The 18,531-nt window shown below is 35.5% G+C and overlaps 1 protein-coding gene across 5 annotated transcripts in view; it reads right to left on the minus strand.

Annotated features, from left to right (window-relative positions):
- Positions 1 to 18,531, minus strand: part of PCDH17 (protocadherin 17) — a 117,651-nt gene that overhangs the window by 20,750 nt on the left and 78,370 nt on the right. For 2 of the 5 annotated variants that reach the window (XM_014966099.1, XM_014966098.1), the window contains exons 5-6: positions 14,668 to 14,742; positions 2,103 to 6,681 (exon numbers count right to left, since the gene is read on the minus strand). The exons of 1 other annotated variant lie outside the window; for it this stretch is intronic. In XM_014966099.1, the coding sequence (XP_014821585.1) occupies positions 5,999 to 6,681; positions 14,668 to 14,742 (758 nt within the window). In that variant the 3' untranslated portion in view covers positions 2,103 to 5,998. Of the gene's footprint in view, positions 1 to 2,102; positions 6,682 to 14,667; positions 14,760 to 18,531 lie in introns of those variants that run through there. 2 more of the 5 variants (XM_014966102.1, XM_014966101.1) reach the window with 2 other exon arrangements.

Consider the following 18,531-nt stretch of genomic DNA (forward strand, 5'->3'; position numbering starts at 1 on the left):
TTCCGTAAAGGTAGTGTTCAAGACACTAAATTAAATATGTTTTCAGAAATGGAATTTTAATTATTCCTTTTCTCAGCAGGTCAAAATCTAAATTTATTGTCCAATAATCTGTGTTTCAAGCGATGTCTATAGTCTTGCTTCTTACCAGGATAAATCATGGAATGTTTATGGACATTCTGGAGTCTTGTATAAATAAAAGGTATTATCTTTAGCCCTAAAGTGTTAGAGGGGCCCTAAATAACCTAAAGGAGGGAACAATGTCAGAACACTATTTTTTAAAACTAACAAAGGACCCACAGTTTAACCAGAATATATTTAGTGGGGAAAAAAAAAAAATAGAAAATACATATTAAAAATCAATTATTCTCTGATTCTCCCAATCAGAGAAAAATGTTTCTCCAAAACATGAACTAAACATTTTTGTGAGTCAGGCATTATCAGGAATCATCAGCAATAAATAAGCCAAGATACTGTGCTCTCTTCCCTGAATCATAACATATGCATTATGGAATATACATCTCAGAAAATTCTTAGATGGCTCATTAATTCCCTGTTCCATTTCTACATGCACTACTGATACTAAGGTGACCTTTCACAAATCAAGCTATACATACAGCAGAGAGCCATCCCTTTTTTTCTGCTGGAGAAATTTCATTTTTAGGGAAACATTACTAACCGAAAAAATAAGCTTTCAGCTGCTTTCATGTCTTAGACTCAGTAAAGGATAAGGATAGGGTATTTGTCCCATGAGTGAACACCCTGAAGCAGTTATACGTGGTTGGCTTAAAGGAGATCTAAAAATCTCTGTCTGACAGACTGGCCATTTTCCAAATGAGAAATCAATGAGTCTGTATGCTGGGTAAAAAAAGCCAGGATGGTTTATGACTTGTTCTACATATACTGTGGATCCAGCCAAGCTCTGAGTTACACACAGTTGAAGACAGCAAGACAGTAACAACCCATGTCCAATGAGGCCTTCAGCAACATAAGGTACATTCTGGCAGGTCTCTGCAAAGACAGTGGATTGCTAGATTTTAGAATTCAGCCTGTAGAAAGGCAAATATATGTAGCAGGAAAAAGGGAAGAAAACAATGGGGGGCTTCTGTGCCTAGGATAGCCAGCTATATAGATGCAGGCTGGTTGTGTTTCTGGCAAAGAGACTTGCAGAAAATATGCAATGGGTAAAAGGTAATTCTGTCTCCAGGACTAGTACATATCTTCATAATACCTGTCGTATTTTGGACAAACTAAAATTCTGTTTTGCTCTCAAATGCAATACCAATTTACTTAATTATTGGTAAAGAAAAACAAACAGAAGAACCCTGATCCAAGTTCCCAGCGCCCAAAAAAAATCCCTTGTGAAGGCTTTATACTATTTGGTATGTCATTTCTACAGTCACACAAAAGCAGACAGAAAGGGCCATATAAGCTGAGGGATAGTTCGTGATACTCAAACAGAGCCAAAAAAAAAAAAAAAAAAACCCAAACAAAAATCAAAAGGAAGAGGTTAATGAAAGTGTTAAATTATAACAACAAACTCAAAGAACCAGACATAGAACTTAGTCATATTTTTCCCAGCATTTTTTCATGTTGTTTACAGCAACATTTAAAAAAAAAAAAAAAGAAAGAAAGAAAACAAAACCCCCAGCCCTTTACATTTTTCAGATTTTTTTCTCAGCTTGTATACTCAAGCAGTGTTTTGATCTTTCATGTTGGGCTGACAGTCTTTGAGAACTTATACCTGCATTTATAATGCTTTTGGTGAACTCGCACCAGTGTACTAAACCAAACTATCCTTTATTCAGCTCCATGTTCGTATGAGCAAATAACAGCCCGTAGGGATTCGGCACATCAGCTGCTTAAAAGATAAACCTACCCAGCTTGATGAAAACTCTTCACCACCTTCCTGTTGAGAGAAAACGGTTACACATTTCTAATAAATGAAACAGGAACTGTCATTTTTTTGGCAAACTGATAACTAGCTGTAACAGCCGCATTGCCACAAGTTGCTTTTCCAAAGTAATTACCATCAGGCTCCCTGTGGTATGCAGTGTTTAACACATTTCTTCTGTGTTAATGAATGCAAAAGCAGGCAACACCACTATTAGTAATTGCTTTTTATTCGTAGTCCTCATTTTCCAGATAGGTCACATTAAACACAGCCATTAAACAATAGCGGTTGAGATAATCCATACAATGTATGCTGCTTTTGATTGGTTTTTTTGTCATTCACCAGTCATTGGTGCAACTTTGAGCCATATGGGGAGACAGGGGCTGATAAATGCAAATGCCAACCTGTATCACAATTGGGCCAGAGAAGTCAAAACCATAATCAGGTTTCATTCAATTACACTTCAAATCAACCAATCTTGATAGCCAAAACTCCCATTTGAATTAATGCAATAATAATCACTGTCTGATGTTAAAAGAAAGTAATTAAACAATAATGAGTGGACGCATATTATGCTAGGCTTCAGACCCCTTCTTGACCTCAGCAATTTCCCTTCCACTGGACAGCAAGCAGCTTGAAAGTTTATTTGAATGATGTATCTTGCTCCACTATGAGCAATGTTTGTCTTCTAGGGGTTGCTTGGATTGGAAAACCTATACTCTCAAGTGGCAAATCACAGTTCATGAGAATCTGTTTCCTGATAAATATGACAAGAAAAAAAACCAAAACAAAAACAAAACAGAAAAAGAAACTCCTGATTTGAAGGGGCAATTGTTTAAGGAATTCCCAGTTGATGGCTTTCATTAATTAGGAAAAAAAAAAAAAAGATATTGAAAGCCTTATTTGCAATTCACAGTGTACAGTACAATTTTATTAGTTACTTGGCATGCCTCCCTTAACTCTGCCATTCTTTTTATAATCATGTGGCAGAAGTTTTCTTTCAGTCTTATAAAACATGTATGTAAGCAATGAGAGAAATAAACTTTATCTTTCATTGTTGCCTTTTTCTCCAGTGGTGATAGTAGATATACTATGGAGAAAAAATACTTTTTGAATTCTTGTGTGTGCTGTACTTCCTTCACACAAAATCGTGTTAATTTTAGCTGAACGAGCAAAACTCACATTGTATAAGCTCTGCAAGTTTATTGGTTCGTTTCATATCAAACAGATTTTTTAACCTGGGATATCCTTATTGGAAGCAGTATGCCAGAGATCTGCAACAAAAGGCAGTTGTCAGCCAACTTAAATAAAAGCAGGATTTCCTAAACTCTTCTATAAAGCTGTGAGTCATGAATTCTGAATTACCTCAGAGTGGTAAATAAATAATCACTACTAAATACAGATAATGTGTTAAACAGCTAAAGCTAGTAAATCACTAGTGACAGAGAGCCTTAAGGTAAATTCCTCTTACATTGGCACAGCCCTTTCTCAGAATGTTGTGGTTTTATGTCTTCAGAAACATACATGAATTGTACAATTGGTTACTCACTGTTAAAATAATTCATAAAATACACAAATCTCCATCACTTGACTGCATTTACATACTGGCTTAGATTTTGCTGAATAATGGATCTCACTGGCAGAGCTAAAGACTTGGTGCACAGACGCTGAAGTGATGGGCACCACAGAAATACGTATAAAAGACTGATCAAACAATAAGAAATCCTCTCCACTATGGAATTTCAAGCTATCAAGCTATCAAGCAAAACCAATCTCGGGTCTCCTGGCCAAAAAAAAAATAAAAAAAATTATATAACACAGACAACACCACATTTTAGATACATAAATTGTCCAAAACATGGAGAGTAGCTTAAGACATGTACAAGATCCCTTTTTTACATGTAGTTGTAGACTTTTTTAACAGGAGGAGCTAAAAGCAAACTGTCAGGATGGTTGTCTCCCAAAGACAATTCATTGTAGGGCTGACTAGTTAAAATCAGCATTTAACAGCAATCCCAACATCAAAACAGGCTGTTGGGTCAACTTTCTTTCTTGAACTGATGAAAACTATGGCTTTGAGGGATTTGAGATTGCCAACCTCTTTTATATATGTGGGTATAGTACAGATTAAATTTAATAAACCAAATACAACATTTTTAAACACTATGCGATAGTGGTATTTTCAACAGACTATCTGAAGTATATATGGGACAAATCCTGAGCTAAACATTATATTCATTTGCTGTTTCTTGTTCTGTGCAAGTTCGTTTTGAATGTGGGTTGTTTTTTGACTTTCATCTGAAAGCAAATTTGAATTTTACAAATGCAATAAAAGTATCCTTAGAAAAAACAGTAAAAAAGTAGAAACTATATCCCAAGTTATTTTGCAAATACTTTTCAGAACAAATGGAAACCAAACTAAAAACACCCTCCAAAATAAGCAGTGTATATCTAGAACTGCAGTAAGCAATCGCACGTTCTAGAGAATCAGATAAAATACTGCCCATGCCACATTGGTACTGACATGTTTTTCGGATCTATGAACCTAATAACAAAACTTTGAAAATGGTGGTGTCTCTTAAGAAGTCAATCAAGTATTCTACAATATTAAACAAGGTGGCTGCATGTGTTTAAGAAACAAAACAAAACAAAAACAACAACAAAAAAAAACCCCAAACAACCGAGGAGGTTCCAGATGTTGGTTCGAGTGTAATTTTTGTTATTAAGCATGGGCTAGCAATAGAAGCTTCTACAAGGACTTGCACATAACCATGACTGATGGATATATTTGTAGGCTGTTCAGTTAGCTCCATCAGCTCACTCAAACACATTTTGAACAGATTATGTACTGCAGTACTTCGTAGACCATACATTAAACAAGAGACTTTGCTCTGAGGCGCTGCTTCCCACAATCCACGGGGAAAAGGAAGCAGGAAAAAACAAAACTCATAGAGTTCGACAGCTACTGAGGCAACACTTGCCATTTACAATATAAGCCCAAATATTTTTGCAACACAACTATATATTAATTTAATAAAATACACAATATAGCTCTTATACACTCAACAATTTGGCTCATATGCACTGAATCTGCAATAAATCAATAAAAATATGTCATTTGATGTAAACACACTGAATCTTCTTACATTTGCACATTTAAATGATCATGTGATTTTTGTGGATGTCTAAGACATTTTCACTTTCCTGAGCTATTTTAGTGTCCAAAAATGAATAAAAAAGTGTTAATATTGTTAATTTCTTTTGTTTATTACCCTTAAAGGTAATTTTTTTTTAAAACTTTATTTTACTTCAGTTTTTTTTAAAACTTACTGCTACCTATTTATAGGTTGTTGGACACTAAAATGCTAAATAGATATTAAAATCTTTTTTTTTAATCAAGTGAATTAGCTTATGTGTGTGCAGGACAAGATGGACTATATCATTTTACATTTAATCTTAATATGATATGAAGTGTTTTACTAATGATCAAGATATGCTTTGTTGAATAATGACCTGGAATGGGTTTTTTTGTTTTCTTCTTCTTTTTTTTTTTTTCCATATTTGTGGCAGGTAACTTTGTACATAAATGTTTACCACAAATGAATGTTAATGTTTGGTGTCACTTGGACTACTACAAGAACCCTTTTTAGGACTTTCAGTAGAAGCCTATGGTGACTGCTGGAAATCCACCACAGATCAGAATTATTCAACCCTGTTTTTCTTGGGGTTTATACGTAAACAGTAAAGTCAGCATCAGCTATTGAGGACAGTCTTAAAGTATCGGACGAATTTCCATTCCACTTTTCTCACACCTTACTATCAGATTGTCAAAATGGCATGGTCTTTCCTTCTTTCATTTTGTTCTTAGTGTACTTGACTCTGTCCTAATGAAACCTTGGTCAAAATGAAACCAGTGTTATCTGTCAAAAAGAAAGAGCAGTGAAAAGAACATACTTGTGGGCACTTCAGATGTTCACTAAAAGCCTTAAAGCAGCATTGGTCTTCCTTCATTCCTGTAAATCTGTTACAACCAGGGGATTTATTTATTTATTGACTTTTAATCAGCAGAAGAGGAACGTAACTGCCAGCCCGTCCTTATTTTCCCCCTCACTTTCTGATGGCCACAGGGTCGCTTCCCCGACAGTCCTGCAAGAGCTTGTCTATTTCTCTCACAACTTCCTCGGCATCCACCGACTCCCTGCCTAGATCCCGGGCTGAACGGTCTAACTGCTCCAGAACAGAGTCCATCTCACTCGAGTCTCGACTCACTCGGGAATGCACATCTGCAAAGGCCCTAGCCATCTGATCTGATGCAATGAAGGGAGCGTCTTTTGACTGTTTACTAGGCGATAGGTACTGACTGTCAGTTGACAAGTACTGGCTGCTTGGTTCAGCCAAGGCTCCTGATTTCACTTCACAACCATCCAGTGGTCCTTTTGTTGAGGTGCAAGGCTCAATGCATGTCTTGGTTGGGCTGCTCGATGCTGAGGGAACCTCCTGAAGCAGAGGACTCAGGGCACGTTTGGCTTTTAAGTAAGGTTTAACATTGGCAATGAGAATTGTGTGCTCTCTCTTGTCTTTCCCAAATGTACAAAAAGTCTTTTTCCCAGTGGGATTCACAGTTTCGTACGTCTCAGTCTCAACATTAGCTTCAACTGTGGGTACAAAGAGATTTGTGCGATAATCTGCATTCTCAGCCTGACTGGCTGCAGGGAACTGTGGCATCCAACACCTGTCAGAATGACCAAGCACTCTGCATTCATCTGTGCAGTTAACACATTCTTCTTGCTCTGTAAAACAAAGGAGAAAGAGAAAAAAACTCTAATTATAAGTGGATTTCTCTAAACTAATGGATAGGCTATGATCAACACATGACGGGCTTACTTGACATCTGGTTTCTTAATTATGGAGAAAAAGAAGAAGCTATAATTAAAATATTTCAGAAGGATTGCATAAACCTGTTAGTTGAGACAATAGATTTATTTAATTCTGTTCTGTATGTATTAAAGCATTCACACAGTCCAATGGAAGTATAAAGGGGTCATTAGAGAATCATTCTCAGTGGAATTGAGTTTCATCTGTAAACTAATCTGCTGTAGAAATCTGTTAGGCTTTGTTCTGTAAAACTCATCCTAGAAAAGAGTGAACAGTACTTAAGGAACTCAAAAGGCATTATCAGGATTAATTTTTCAAATCAAATAACTGAGCAATGACTGCCTTTCTGGAAATACAAACACTCATAAAAATCAGCAAGCTGGCTTTTCATTTTTGTCACCTCCATTTCGTTTATAATTGTTATGTTGTGTGACAGTCACAAAATAAAAAGGTTTTCTTAAAAAGCCTACTTTTCCTGCTGAGAACAGAGAACTAGAATTTTCCATCAGTATGCATTAAATATAAGCTTGTCAAAAAGTGCATATTGCAATTTTATTAGACATGAGTATGGATCATGTAATCTGTTTTCCCCCTTTTTATTTTGGTGCAAGTAAGTGAAAATGGATTTGCTCAATACATACAATTTAGAAGAATGACAAACTGTGACACGCAATTTGAACTGATAATGTTTTCAGATAGGATTTCTATATTCTTATTTCTTTCAAAGAATATAGTTAAAGAAGACTTTTTTATTCACTACATTTTTAGAACATAAAGTTTTATACTTTTGATTCTATAATAAAAATACATAAAGATAACTTTCTGTTTAAAGACCTCGGGTCGTCTGTCATTATACACTAATAGAATATGTTTGGACCACCATTTACTATTTCATAATTGTATACATGACTCTAATCCAATATCAGGGATAAGGAAAATTCCTGAAATACCCCTGAAATCTGTTTTTCAGAAAAACACAACTCTGATTCAAGTTGCTTTATTTTTCTTCTTCTTCTTCTTCTTATCAGGACTCTCTAGTAAATGCTGATAGAATAAATCCTTTTATCATCTCTAGGTTTCAATCAGCTATACATTGGTCTTCAGCTATTAAGCATTTTCTTCCACAAAATAGGCAGATGGGTTCAAATATTCATTTTATTTGAGGAATTTAGTATTTACAAAATGCCTGGAATTCCAGTTAGACAAATAACTATGAGTATACCTTTAAATGTAAGGACGAAACACATGCAAAGAGACATGCATAACAGGTCTTCAGAAAAGCAGAACAAACTTGTTGACCCAAAGATAGGGAAAATTTAAGTGACCATCTTCTTTCTAAATTAGGAAAAAGATTCCTAGTAATCTAATAATGGCACTACTAGATTCATGGACAGTTGCACTGCAGAAGCCTGGCACAGAAAAACACCAAAGAAGATTGGTTAGAATCCAGTAGTGTAAACAGCTTTGGCTGTTCACATTTCTAAAAAACCATGAATATATGTGACTTAAATTTAAATCAAATTCTGTTATGTCACAATGATCAGTTAAATCAGGGTGAGATAATTTACTCAGAACTGAAATTGCTAATGATACAGTTCTATGAAAAAGTGTCATTCTGTATACGAGCTCCCTTCATTGAAGACTTTAAGATCTAAGACTGGTGTAAGCCCTAAAAAAATATCAAAAAGCAAGACAGAATGAGGTACAGAGAGAGGAGAACAAAGTGATTCTTGAGGAAAAGAATGTAATGGAAAGTCTTTAAATATAAAATTCACAGACATGAATCATCCTCACCTCTGTGCCTGGTAAGATCATGGAACAGATCTTCCTGGAAGATATATCAAAGCATATGGAATACAGGGAGATGATTAGAGACAAGCTTGACCAAGCTTGTGCCTAACTAGTCTAGTGGCCTTCTACAATGGAGTGACTGCATCGGCAAACAAGGGAAGAGCTATGGGTGTCATTTACCTAGATTTTTGTAAGGCCTTTGACACAGTCCATGACAATACTCTTGCTGCTAAAATGGAAAGAAGTGGGTTTGATGGATGGACTGTTAGATGGACAAGGAATTGGCTGGATGGTTGCATGCAAAGTCAACGGCTCAATGTCCAAGTGAAAACTAGTAATCAGTAGTGTCCCTCAAGGGTCCACATGGGACCAACATTATTTATTATCTGCATCAATGACATAGATAGTGGAATTGAGTGCACTCTCAGCAAATTTGCAGATCACACCAAGCTGAGATGTGCAGTTGATTTACTAGAGGAAAGGGATTCCACTCAGAGGGGCCTTGACAGGTTTGAGGAGTGAACCCATGTGAACCTCATAAAGTTCAACAAGGCCAAGTGCAAGGTCATGCACCTGATTCAGGGAAATCACCAGTATCAATACAGACTGTGGGATGAATGGATTGAGAGCAGCCCTGTGGAGAAGGGGGGTACTGGTGGATGAAAAATTGGACATAAGCTGGTGATGTGCACTCACAGCCCAGAAAAACCATTGTACCCAGGGCTGTATAAACTGAGAGAGATTGAGCTTGTAAATCAGGTAGAAACTTTTTAATATAAAGGTGATGAGACACTGGAACAGATTTTCCAGAGAAGTTGTGGATGCCTCATCATTGGAAGATATCAAAGTCAGGTGGAACAGGGCTTTGAGCAACCTGATCTAGTGGAAGGCCTTCCTGCCCATAGCAGGGGGATTGAACTTGATGATCTTTAAGGTCCCTTCCAACCTAAACCACCCTATGAATCTATGACTTCCAAGAAAAGGTAAGCTGCACGCTGGTTTCAGTGTACAATAAAAGTCAGAATTATAGTAACAAAAGACAACCGCTACCCTGGGACCATAACATTGTGACAAAACTGAGAAGAATTTAATGAAGAGAATTAACTTTGTGGCATTTGATTTTACTTCACTTGAATGAGATGGCATTAGTATGCATAACCATAGAATAACCATAGAGACAACATATGTGGTGACAATTGTTTAATGAAAAGGGAGCCACACAAATACAAGACATCACTACATACCTCATGCTATACACCTCATTCCACCCATTAGCTCACCTCCAATAATGTTCCCTGTATCTAGTTTTCCAGAGCTCCTAGAGGATCAAACAGCTGCTGCTTAAAACAGCCAAGTGGAACTGCTACTCTCTCTCTCTCAAAAAAGAAAATATAAAACTCCACAAAACAAACAAAATCAATATATTTTAAAAGGTACTTGTGGCAAAAACATTGGAGAGAAAGGTTCCAAGCTTTAGCATAGGTAATAGTTAACACCAGCCAAGTTTGATTATGATTTATCACAGAAATGCAAGAGAAATAAACAAAAAAATGCCCCAAGCCCAACCCTTTCAATATTAATTCTAGAACTCTAGATTTTACAAATGCTTGCTATTAATTAGTTTTATTGTTTTCCTCTTCCTCCTAATCCTACAAAGTAGATTTCTGTCAAGCTCAGCCTCTAGCTTTAAAAGTGGACCTATATAGTAAGAAGAAACAATAGGTGTTTTTTTAAGGATTTTCTCTAACCATATCTAAAATTATTTTTCTCTTACCTGGAATTCATTACAACGCTGAGTAAAAGTTTTCTGGCACCTTTAAAGTAATTAATCAGCTTTCCAACTAACTGCTTTATTTTGTTCACTTTTATTAACTATTATTTCTAAAACTTTTTGTAAATAATTTTGGTCCCTATTTAACAAAAGATGAAAATAAAAACATGGTGCGTGTTAGCTACCATAAAATGATCAGAACTGCACAATCAATGGACCAACACACCTCTCTGTTGCTCTGTCTTTTCAATTATTCCATTAAAGCAGGACTTCTCTTTGCTTCTTTCTTTTTCACCAAAAAAAAAATAAAAATAGTACTTCCTGTAAAAGTTCTAAAACTTGACTGAACAGTATTTGTATTAAAAAAACCAAACAAACAAACAAAAACTTAATAAAATTATTCCCTGAACTGAGATTGAAATGAACAAACTTTAGATGAAAGGTAAAGATCAGAGAAACTCTCAGCCACTGGAAATAAGTTAACTACACTAAGTATTCAGTACTGTGCCAAAAGCTATGCTTTGAGATTTTCAAGATAGATTAGGTAAATTTTGTTATAACCAAGCTTTCCTAAGATTTTACATTCTTATCATTTATGCATGTGCATACATACACACTGGGTATGAGCATAACTCTTACACAGTATTTACATTATTCATTACTGTCAATAAAAATACAAAGTTTGCTTGTAAGTATAAGAGATACATATCATATAGCACATATATGTTATATATATTGTGTGCCATATCTTCCTTCCCCTTTTCATTTCCTGCATTTGTTAAAGCAGTTTTTATACTTGCATTCATACTCACAGTATTGACTAACTTTCCATTTCTGCTCCCTGGGCATCCTATCAGGGACTGAATTAAATATGAAGCCAAAAAAGAAGAAGAAACAAATACTGAATGACCTTGAAGTGAAAACCACCTGCATTGCTTGAGCTTTGGTGCTGTAATCTTGAAAATCTGTGTCTTTTCACTTCACCCTTTTATGTCACATCACAGGAAACGGATTTTGAGTATTGATTATCATACATTATAAGCTGCTCGTCTCACTATTAGCCTGTAATTTTGACGGCTACAGCTAGTAGACAGTGAAGAAAATCAAACAGGCACTTTTGTACTAGCAGCAGAAACTATAAACATGAGGTGAACTATCACCACCAAGGGGCAAATTAGTATATATGAGAAAATAGAATCAATTTAAAGGTAAATATATAAATACATATATGTATGTAAAATAGGTCATACACTGTGCTGTACAGCAGGATGTGCTGGTAGAGTGATATGCACCATCGGTCTTTATCTCTATACTTGTCTCCCTCCTGTTGAAAATAAACCCTTAACAGCGCAAGTGTGTACAATAAACAGAAGCAGCCTAGAGGTTTTCCTAACTCTCTGGAGCTTTAAGGGTAAACAGTCAGAAGTGCTTTATGCACTTAGGGGAGAACATACACTAAAATAGAACTGCTAAATTATCAGCCATAGAAAGAAAAGGAAACAGGCTATCTGGAAGCAACAGCCACCCAGATAGGAAATGTACTCTGGATAGAAATTTAAGATGGTGTAGAATGAAAGTTACATTGGCAACATATAAAATGCAATGCAAGGTATTCATTTTGGTGCAACATAAGACATATCTTAACGTATTTTATTCTATATTACTGGAAGAGCTATATTTAACATCTGCCTTCTGTAGCAAGCTTAAAGCAAAAGAAACTTTTGTTGTGCTATCTTGAATTTCCTACGCTTTCTTCATAAATATTGTGAACAGAATTAAATATGGGTACTGATTTCACCCTAAATATATTTCACTATAAAGTTAACTAATTAATGCTTTAGATAGCTGACTTCTTTCAATGGCTAAAACTGGGATATCTTAGTTTGACTCACTAATTATATGAAATTTGCATAATGATAACAAAGAAGAAACTCAAGATTTAATTTTTTTAAACAGTGACTCAATGTAGCCAAACTGAGTTAATAAATACAATCTTTTTCTAATTTAATTGGACCCTAATTATTTAAATTACACATAAGCACAGAAAGCAGAAAAACAAATGAAAAGTAAACAATCCATGTACATAAAACATCAGCATATAAACATTTTCAAAAAGTATTTCACATATCATGTTTAAAATGAAGAACACTATACTCTGTATCAAAGTACTCCACATGTAAAAAAGTAAATGTCCATGCTTATGTATAGGGAAAACTGGACTTTAAATATATGTATATACACACATACATATATGCTTTTATATATACATATGTATGTATGTAAAGATATGTATATATATACATATATTTAAAATCTGATTTACCCTATACCCAAGCCTGGACCATAGATCTAGACCTAGACCTAGACCTAGTCCTAGAGATAGACTTATTCAATCATATTCCTCTCAAAACATCTAAATGATGTTACCAAATTGTATTTGAAGTTAAACAAAGCAGACAGAGTTCGGATCATTATAATCTATAAAATATAACCTGGTAAATGGTCATTTAAGTGCACTCTTTTCTAAGAACTTTTTACTCACAAAGTATAAAAAAATGTGACATATGTTCAACAGTGAAGGCTAAGTAAGGATATGGCTAGCTAAGTACATGAATAACACTGAATATTTGAAAATATCAATAGCTTTCATTATTTTTGTTGTCCCAGGAAATGCTAGTCTATCTTCAGATATCTTAATTATTTACTCTTTTTTTTTCTTTCAACGGGTGACACCACGTTTTTTCCTATTGCACAAACATCTCCTCCTAACTGACTTTGTTTTTTCTTCTTTTCTATAAATATGGAAGCTAAAAAATAATAATTAATTGTCAGGGATGGCTCACTGGTTGACTCAGTTGACTGGATTGGCTATCAACTAGCAGCTCCAAATTAAAAATACACTGGAGGACCCACTCCAAAATATGCCTTCTTTTTGAAGCATGCAGTTTCACACTGCTGATACGATTTACCTTCACTCTGGAAATGTTCCATTCTTCACTGCATTACAGAGTGAACAGTAATGCATGTGGTTTCTGACCCTTGTTTCACATTACAAAGAAAAAGATCTGCCTTTGAGTGCATGCATGGAGTTCACATTGGCTTCCCTAGGAGACAGATTCATTTCACTCTTTATGTTGTGAATTTGTATTCATTATTGAAAATATTTCCTTTTAGAATTCACTCAATAATGAAACAAGGTGTAAAATCCTTTGTAGCTTATATTTCTATGGTCTAAGCACAAACACATGACATAAAAACACCCAACTAGTACTTGCTTTAGACTAACAAAATACGTTTTTCATAATTTCATATCTTGAATAGATATGAAAAATCTGTATTTTCTGTGTAAACAGATAGTCAATAAATGCCATCTAATTTCTAATAAAGAATATAAATTCTCTACCTTTCAGAACTTCAGTAATTTCTGTACTATGACCAGAAAACCTCCCAGAATTTCTCTCTTACTTTTTTATGGTTTATGGTGAAATGGTTTTATGGTGAAATGGTATCTTAATTTTTTTATTTGAGACAGGCAATTGCCTTTACTAAAGAACTGAAAAGGTTGTAAGTAGGTATTTATTACAGGAGAGAAATAATGGGCTGCTTTGACATGTCCTAAACACTGGGGCTATATGACACTTCTGATGAGAACAATCAGCTAAAGTACTACTACTGTGGTTGGATTCCTGTTTAATTACAATTGATTTTGACATAAATGAGCAGAGGTAAACAAATACTTCTATACACATGCTTGCTGTTATTAAACAGAGCTGTCTCCAATCTGAGTATTTATATTGGCTTGTCTGTTTAAAGGCTCCTTTCAGTTAGGCAAAGCAATTATGTAGCTCAGATTAGCAAAATGACTGGCAGTAAAATGAGAATGGACTGCCCCTTTTTTTAAACCTCTTGGATCTCACAGTCTTTTCCTGATGTCATAACTAAAAGCTTCTGAGGTCTGTAATCCTTACACAGTTTCCTGTTGTTGGTTGTTGGGCTTTTATTTGTTTTGTGTTTGTTTGTTTGTTTGCTTGCTTGTTTTCTGGAAACAAGATAAAGACAACATATTTTTTTTATATTGACATGGCATAAAACATTTTAAAAGTAATTAAAAAATAGTGGGCCTATGGAATTAACTCTAATTCACATTTGTCCCAAACCATAAAAATTGGAGGAATATTTCAGGGTTCCATGGAGCACTACAAAACGTTTATTGTTTTCCTTATGGGAACATTTAACATACTTCTTACAGAACTATGCTTTAAATTCATGCTTATGATTTAACGGCAATCACACATTTTTCTTTAAAGACAGCGTAAGAACAAGAAAACATTTCTGTTACCTGAAAATTTTCCATCCTCACAGCGGGCTGGTCCACAGATCCCAACAATGGGTCTTTGGCCTCTGCCTTGCTGTTCTGGAGGCAAATGAGACCTGTGAGTCACAGACAAGGATAGGCTCTGCTTCCAAAATTCACAACAACATCAAAACTTCCACAGCAGAAAAAACAATTTCTGTGGCCCAGGCACAGCTCACAGCCCTTGAAACTTTTCACTATGCTTCTCATAGGTCTAAACACAGAAGTCTATAGTGAACTGGCAGTGAACTGAAAATATTTGACTAGTAAAAAAGGTGTTTAATTTCTTTCTGTCAGAGGAGAAAGAGGAAAGGCTGAGAATGGAGTTTTGGTTTCCAACGTTCACCTGTAAGTCACTCTGGCACCTATTCTAATTTGCAGTAAAAAGACCACATGACTGTCATGAAAAGGTATTTTTGCCTCTTCCCTATACCACCATAAAAAAACTCTTCCTAGCCCAGGGCTGCAGGGAGGAAACGTACAAGGACTAGCTATGCCAGCCCTGCACTTAGCTGAGAAGCTACAGGGAAATGCTAGTGATCTGAGAGATTCATTGTTTTAAACTGCAAATCTTTGTTGTAGAGCCCAAAAGCTGTTTCCTGGAAAAGAAGAGAAACAAAACTGCAGTAATTAACAGACGAGAACAGGCTTGTGGATCTGTTAAAAAGAATATTTTTAATATAATACATTTTCCTACTCTTGATCAGGGCAGTTCCACAGATTTTTACAGTGGGATTGTTTCAGTACTGGCACCTAAAAATGCAATGACTCTTAAATCTGAAATCTAACTAAGTTTGTATAATAATTTTCACAATTTGCATGAACTTCACATTCTTTTTTACTAACTTTATTGCAAGCTACTCATAATTATAAAATTAATAATTTCAATATCTATTCTGTAATATTTATTTAATACTAACACTGTATATTGTACTGTGGCAATGTTTAGGAATCCAGTCATTAACTAGGCCCATTGTGGCGCATCCTATATGAATATTAATAGATTTTACAGTTGGAGACAAGAGGTAACAACTGATTATGACTAACAAAAGCAATGAATGGGTAGGAAAGACACCATTAGTGAAAACATAATCATGCTGTTGACATTTCCTGAAAATACCAATATAAAAGCTCCATAATTTAAAGAAGCTATCCCCATCTGTCACACCGTCAAGCCACCAACGATTAGCTATATATTACACCACTGAGCCTTCCTCAGCGGTTGCCAATTATCTCAGTATACAAATCTTTAATTAAAAGGCACCAAGCTTTTTGTTTTGTAAGCTTGTCTCAAATTTGGACATGACAACTTCTTTACAGACATTGACTGATGAGGGTGCCACTGAGAAGAAAGACACGAAAGGCTTCTGTAGAAATCTGTTTCTATGTTTTTTTGATGGCTCTGTTTACATCCTGGCTATAAGTATTCCTATTCCATTCTCTTGAATGCAAGCCTGTCACGTTCCATGTAGGAGCATGATTTTGTCCAAAACAGAATCAATGCAGTAAATCTTTTCAAATGCTATCCATTTTCCTGTACAGAGTCTCACAAAAAATGACTAAAGGCTATATGGATGCTAAACCACTCAAAATATGGACACTTCAGTGAAAGAGAGTGGTTTCCTCCACACTCCTGCCAGCATGCCTGGATTTACATTCAAAATCTCCTTTACCAGACATAATGAGACCATGTCTGTTTCATACTGATAGATGGAAAAGCCCACTGCGTATCATTCTCTGCTTCAAAAGACTGATGTCCCATACAGGTCATATACTTTGGACTTCATGGACGCTACAATGCATCTAACAGAAAAGGAGGAAGAACACTTTTCATGATGCTGCTCTCAGAAAAACCCTGAAGTTGTCCAGGGATCTTAAGGGATCCAACTCTCACTTGGACATGCAGATACAGAAATACCTTCTTAGGAAAAAAGAAATTATTTAAGAGCTTCATATAGAGACTCCCCTATGCTATGATAAGTAACATATTCATTATTATTTGATTAGATGGTGCCCTAGACTATTGTTTAGCAGATTGCTGCTGGTGTGTTTTAATTATCAACTTCAAAAGAGATTTGCAGAATGGGATTACCCTTACACCAGTTTATGAAGCACCTGCATTCTCTTAGGAATTGGAGCTTCATAATGTTACCCTGCTTAGCTTTCTGCCCGAATAGTACTCCAATTAGATCAATCAGAAAGAATAATTAAGGATGCCTTTTTCAGATCTGACTCTCTAAATATAAATAGTTTGGCAAAAATAATTGCACTTGTAAACATATTCAATACCATATTTTCAGGTTCTCTATGAACTGTAAATGAATAGGCTGAAAGATGACTTCAGAATATTCACATCTTCTTTTCTCCAGATCCTTCATCAAGAATCTTAAGTTCCAGATCACTTTCTTATATTTCAAGGATAGAGGAGATTATAGATACTAACACTAATACAAAAAATCTCTCTTGCTAGTTACTTTTATTTGCAGCCGCTGAGCTGCTCGACTGAGAGTCATCTTTTTACCTGTCATCTTTGCATTTCTTATAGCTTCAACTTTTGTATTGTTGTCAGAGTACTGTGATGTGACAAAACATATCTTTAAGAAAAATTGGTAATTTGGGAACTATTTCCAAAGATGTTGTCATTATGTGTTCATTGTTTTCACTAATATCTTCACTCTTTAAGCCTGCTAACTGTTAGAAGCTATTTTTCTGATCTCTAGAAACCACTCAACTGAGCCCTCATCATGTTCTTACAAGAAATTAATTTTAGTCCTGGAAATACAATTAAAGACTAGTTACAAACATCATGACCAAGATGCAGTCAGGGTAATTTCTCTTAGCTTTGCCCTCAGTTTACTTATCTGAACACCCTACAAAAGAAATCTATCAGTGAGGCATTAGATAAGTTAAACACTGTTCTGGCAAAACAAGTAAGAGATGCAACTGCTACCTTTAAAGCTTCTGCAGGATTCAGAATATGTCAGTCACTGTCAATCTATTGATTTCCTTTAAGAAAATCTTTACTCTGTAGAGGTGGCGAAGATACTACACCGCTAGAAACGGGGCAGACTTGCTATAAAATGCAGTAAAACCTTTTTTAGACATGGATTATGTTCAACTTTCTTCGGGTACTTAAAGAGATGTTTTAATTTACTGGTACTTATCACTAAAATATTTATTTGGTTTTGAGTTTCATGTATGCTTTATACCATGTCTTGATTTTAATGGCCCTCCCTCCTCCCAGCCTTTTTGTTCTATTGGAAAGAAAAGGCAAGAGACCTGTACAGTTATTATTGGCTTGAAGTCTTAGTATCAGAGATAACGGGAAGCAGAGAAAACTGAGCCCCAATATCTCCTGCAGTTTTTCAAAACCAGTCTCTGCATTTCCTAATAAAAATGTAGCTTTGCTTTGTTATTCTTTAAGAAAAAGAATTGCTTTAATTCCCAAGGAGACAAAAATTGTGTGTGAAGCACCATATCTGAAAGCAAGGCTCAGTCTGACCTTGAATAAATACTTCAAGGAATTAAGGTACAAAAAAATTGTTTTACGGAAAAAAAAACAACAACCAAACACATTTTTTTAAAGTCTACCTACAGCACAGGCATGGTATGTATCCCACTTCTCAGGTATCTAAGAAACAGTTTAGCAGAGCTCTGAACTTATTTGTAAGCTCTCAAGTGACTCTCTGCAGTTCCAGCTGAAGATGGATACAAGGCAGCTAATTTGCTACCACCAAGGGAAAATGTTATAACATAAAAACATTCCCTCCCTTAGCTTCAAAACTGTGGAGTGTCTAGGGAGCCCGACTATTTGTAGAGTTGATACTATGCATATGCTTCCTCTGTAAC

Source organism: Calidris pugnax, unplaced genomic scaffold, assembly GCF_001431845.1.
Source record: "Calidris pugnax isolate Ruff unplaced genomic scaffold, ASM143184v1 scaffold20, whole genome shotgun sequence".
In the NCBI taxonomy this organism is placed as follows: Eukaryota; Metazoa; Chordata; class Aves; order Charadriiformes; family Scolopacidae; genus Calidris; species Calidris pugnax.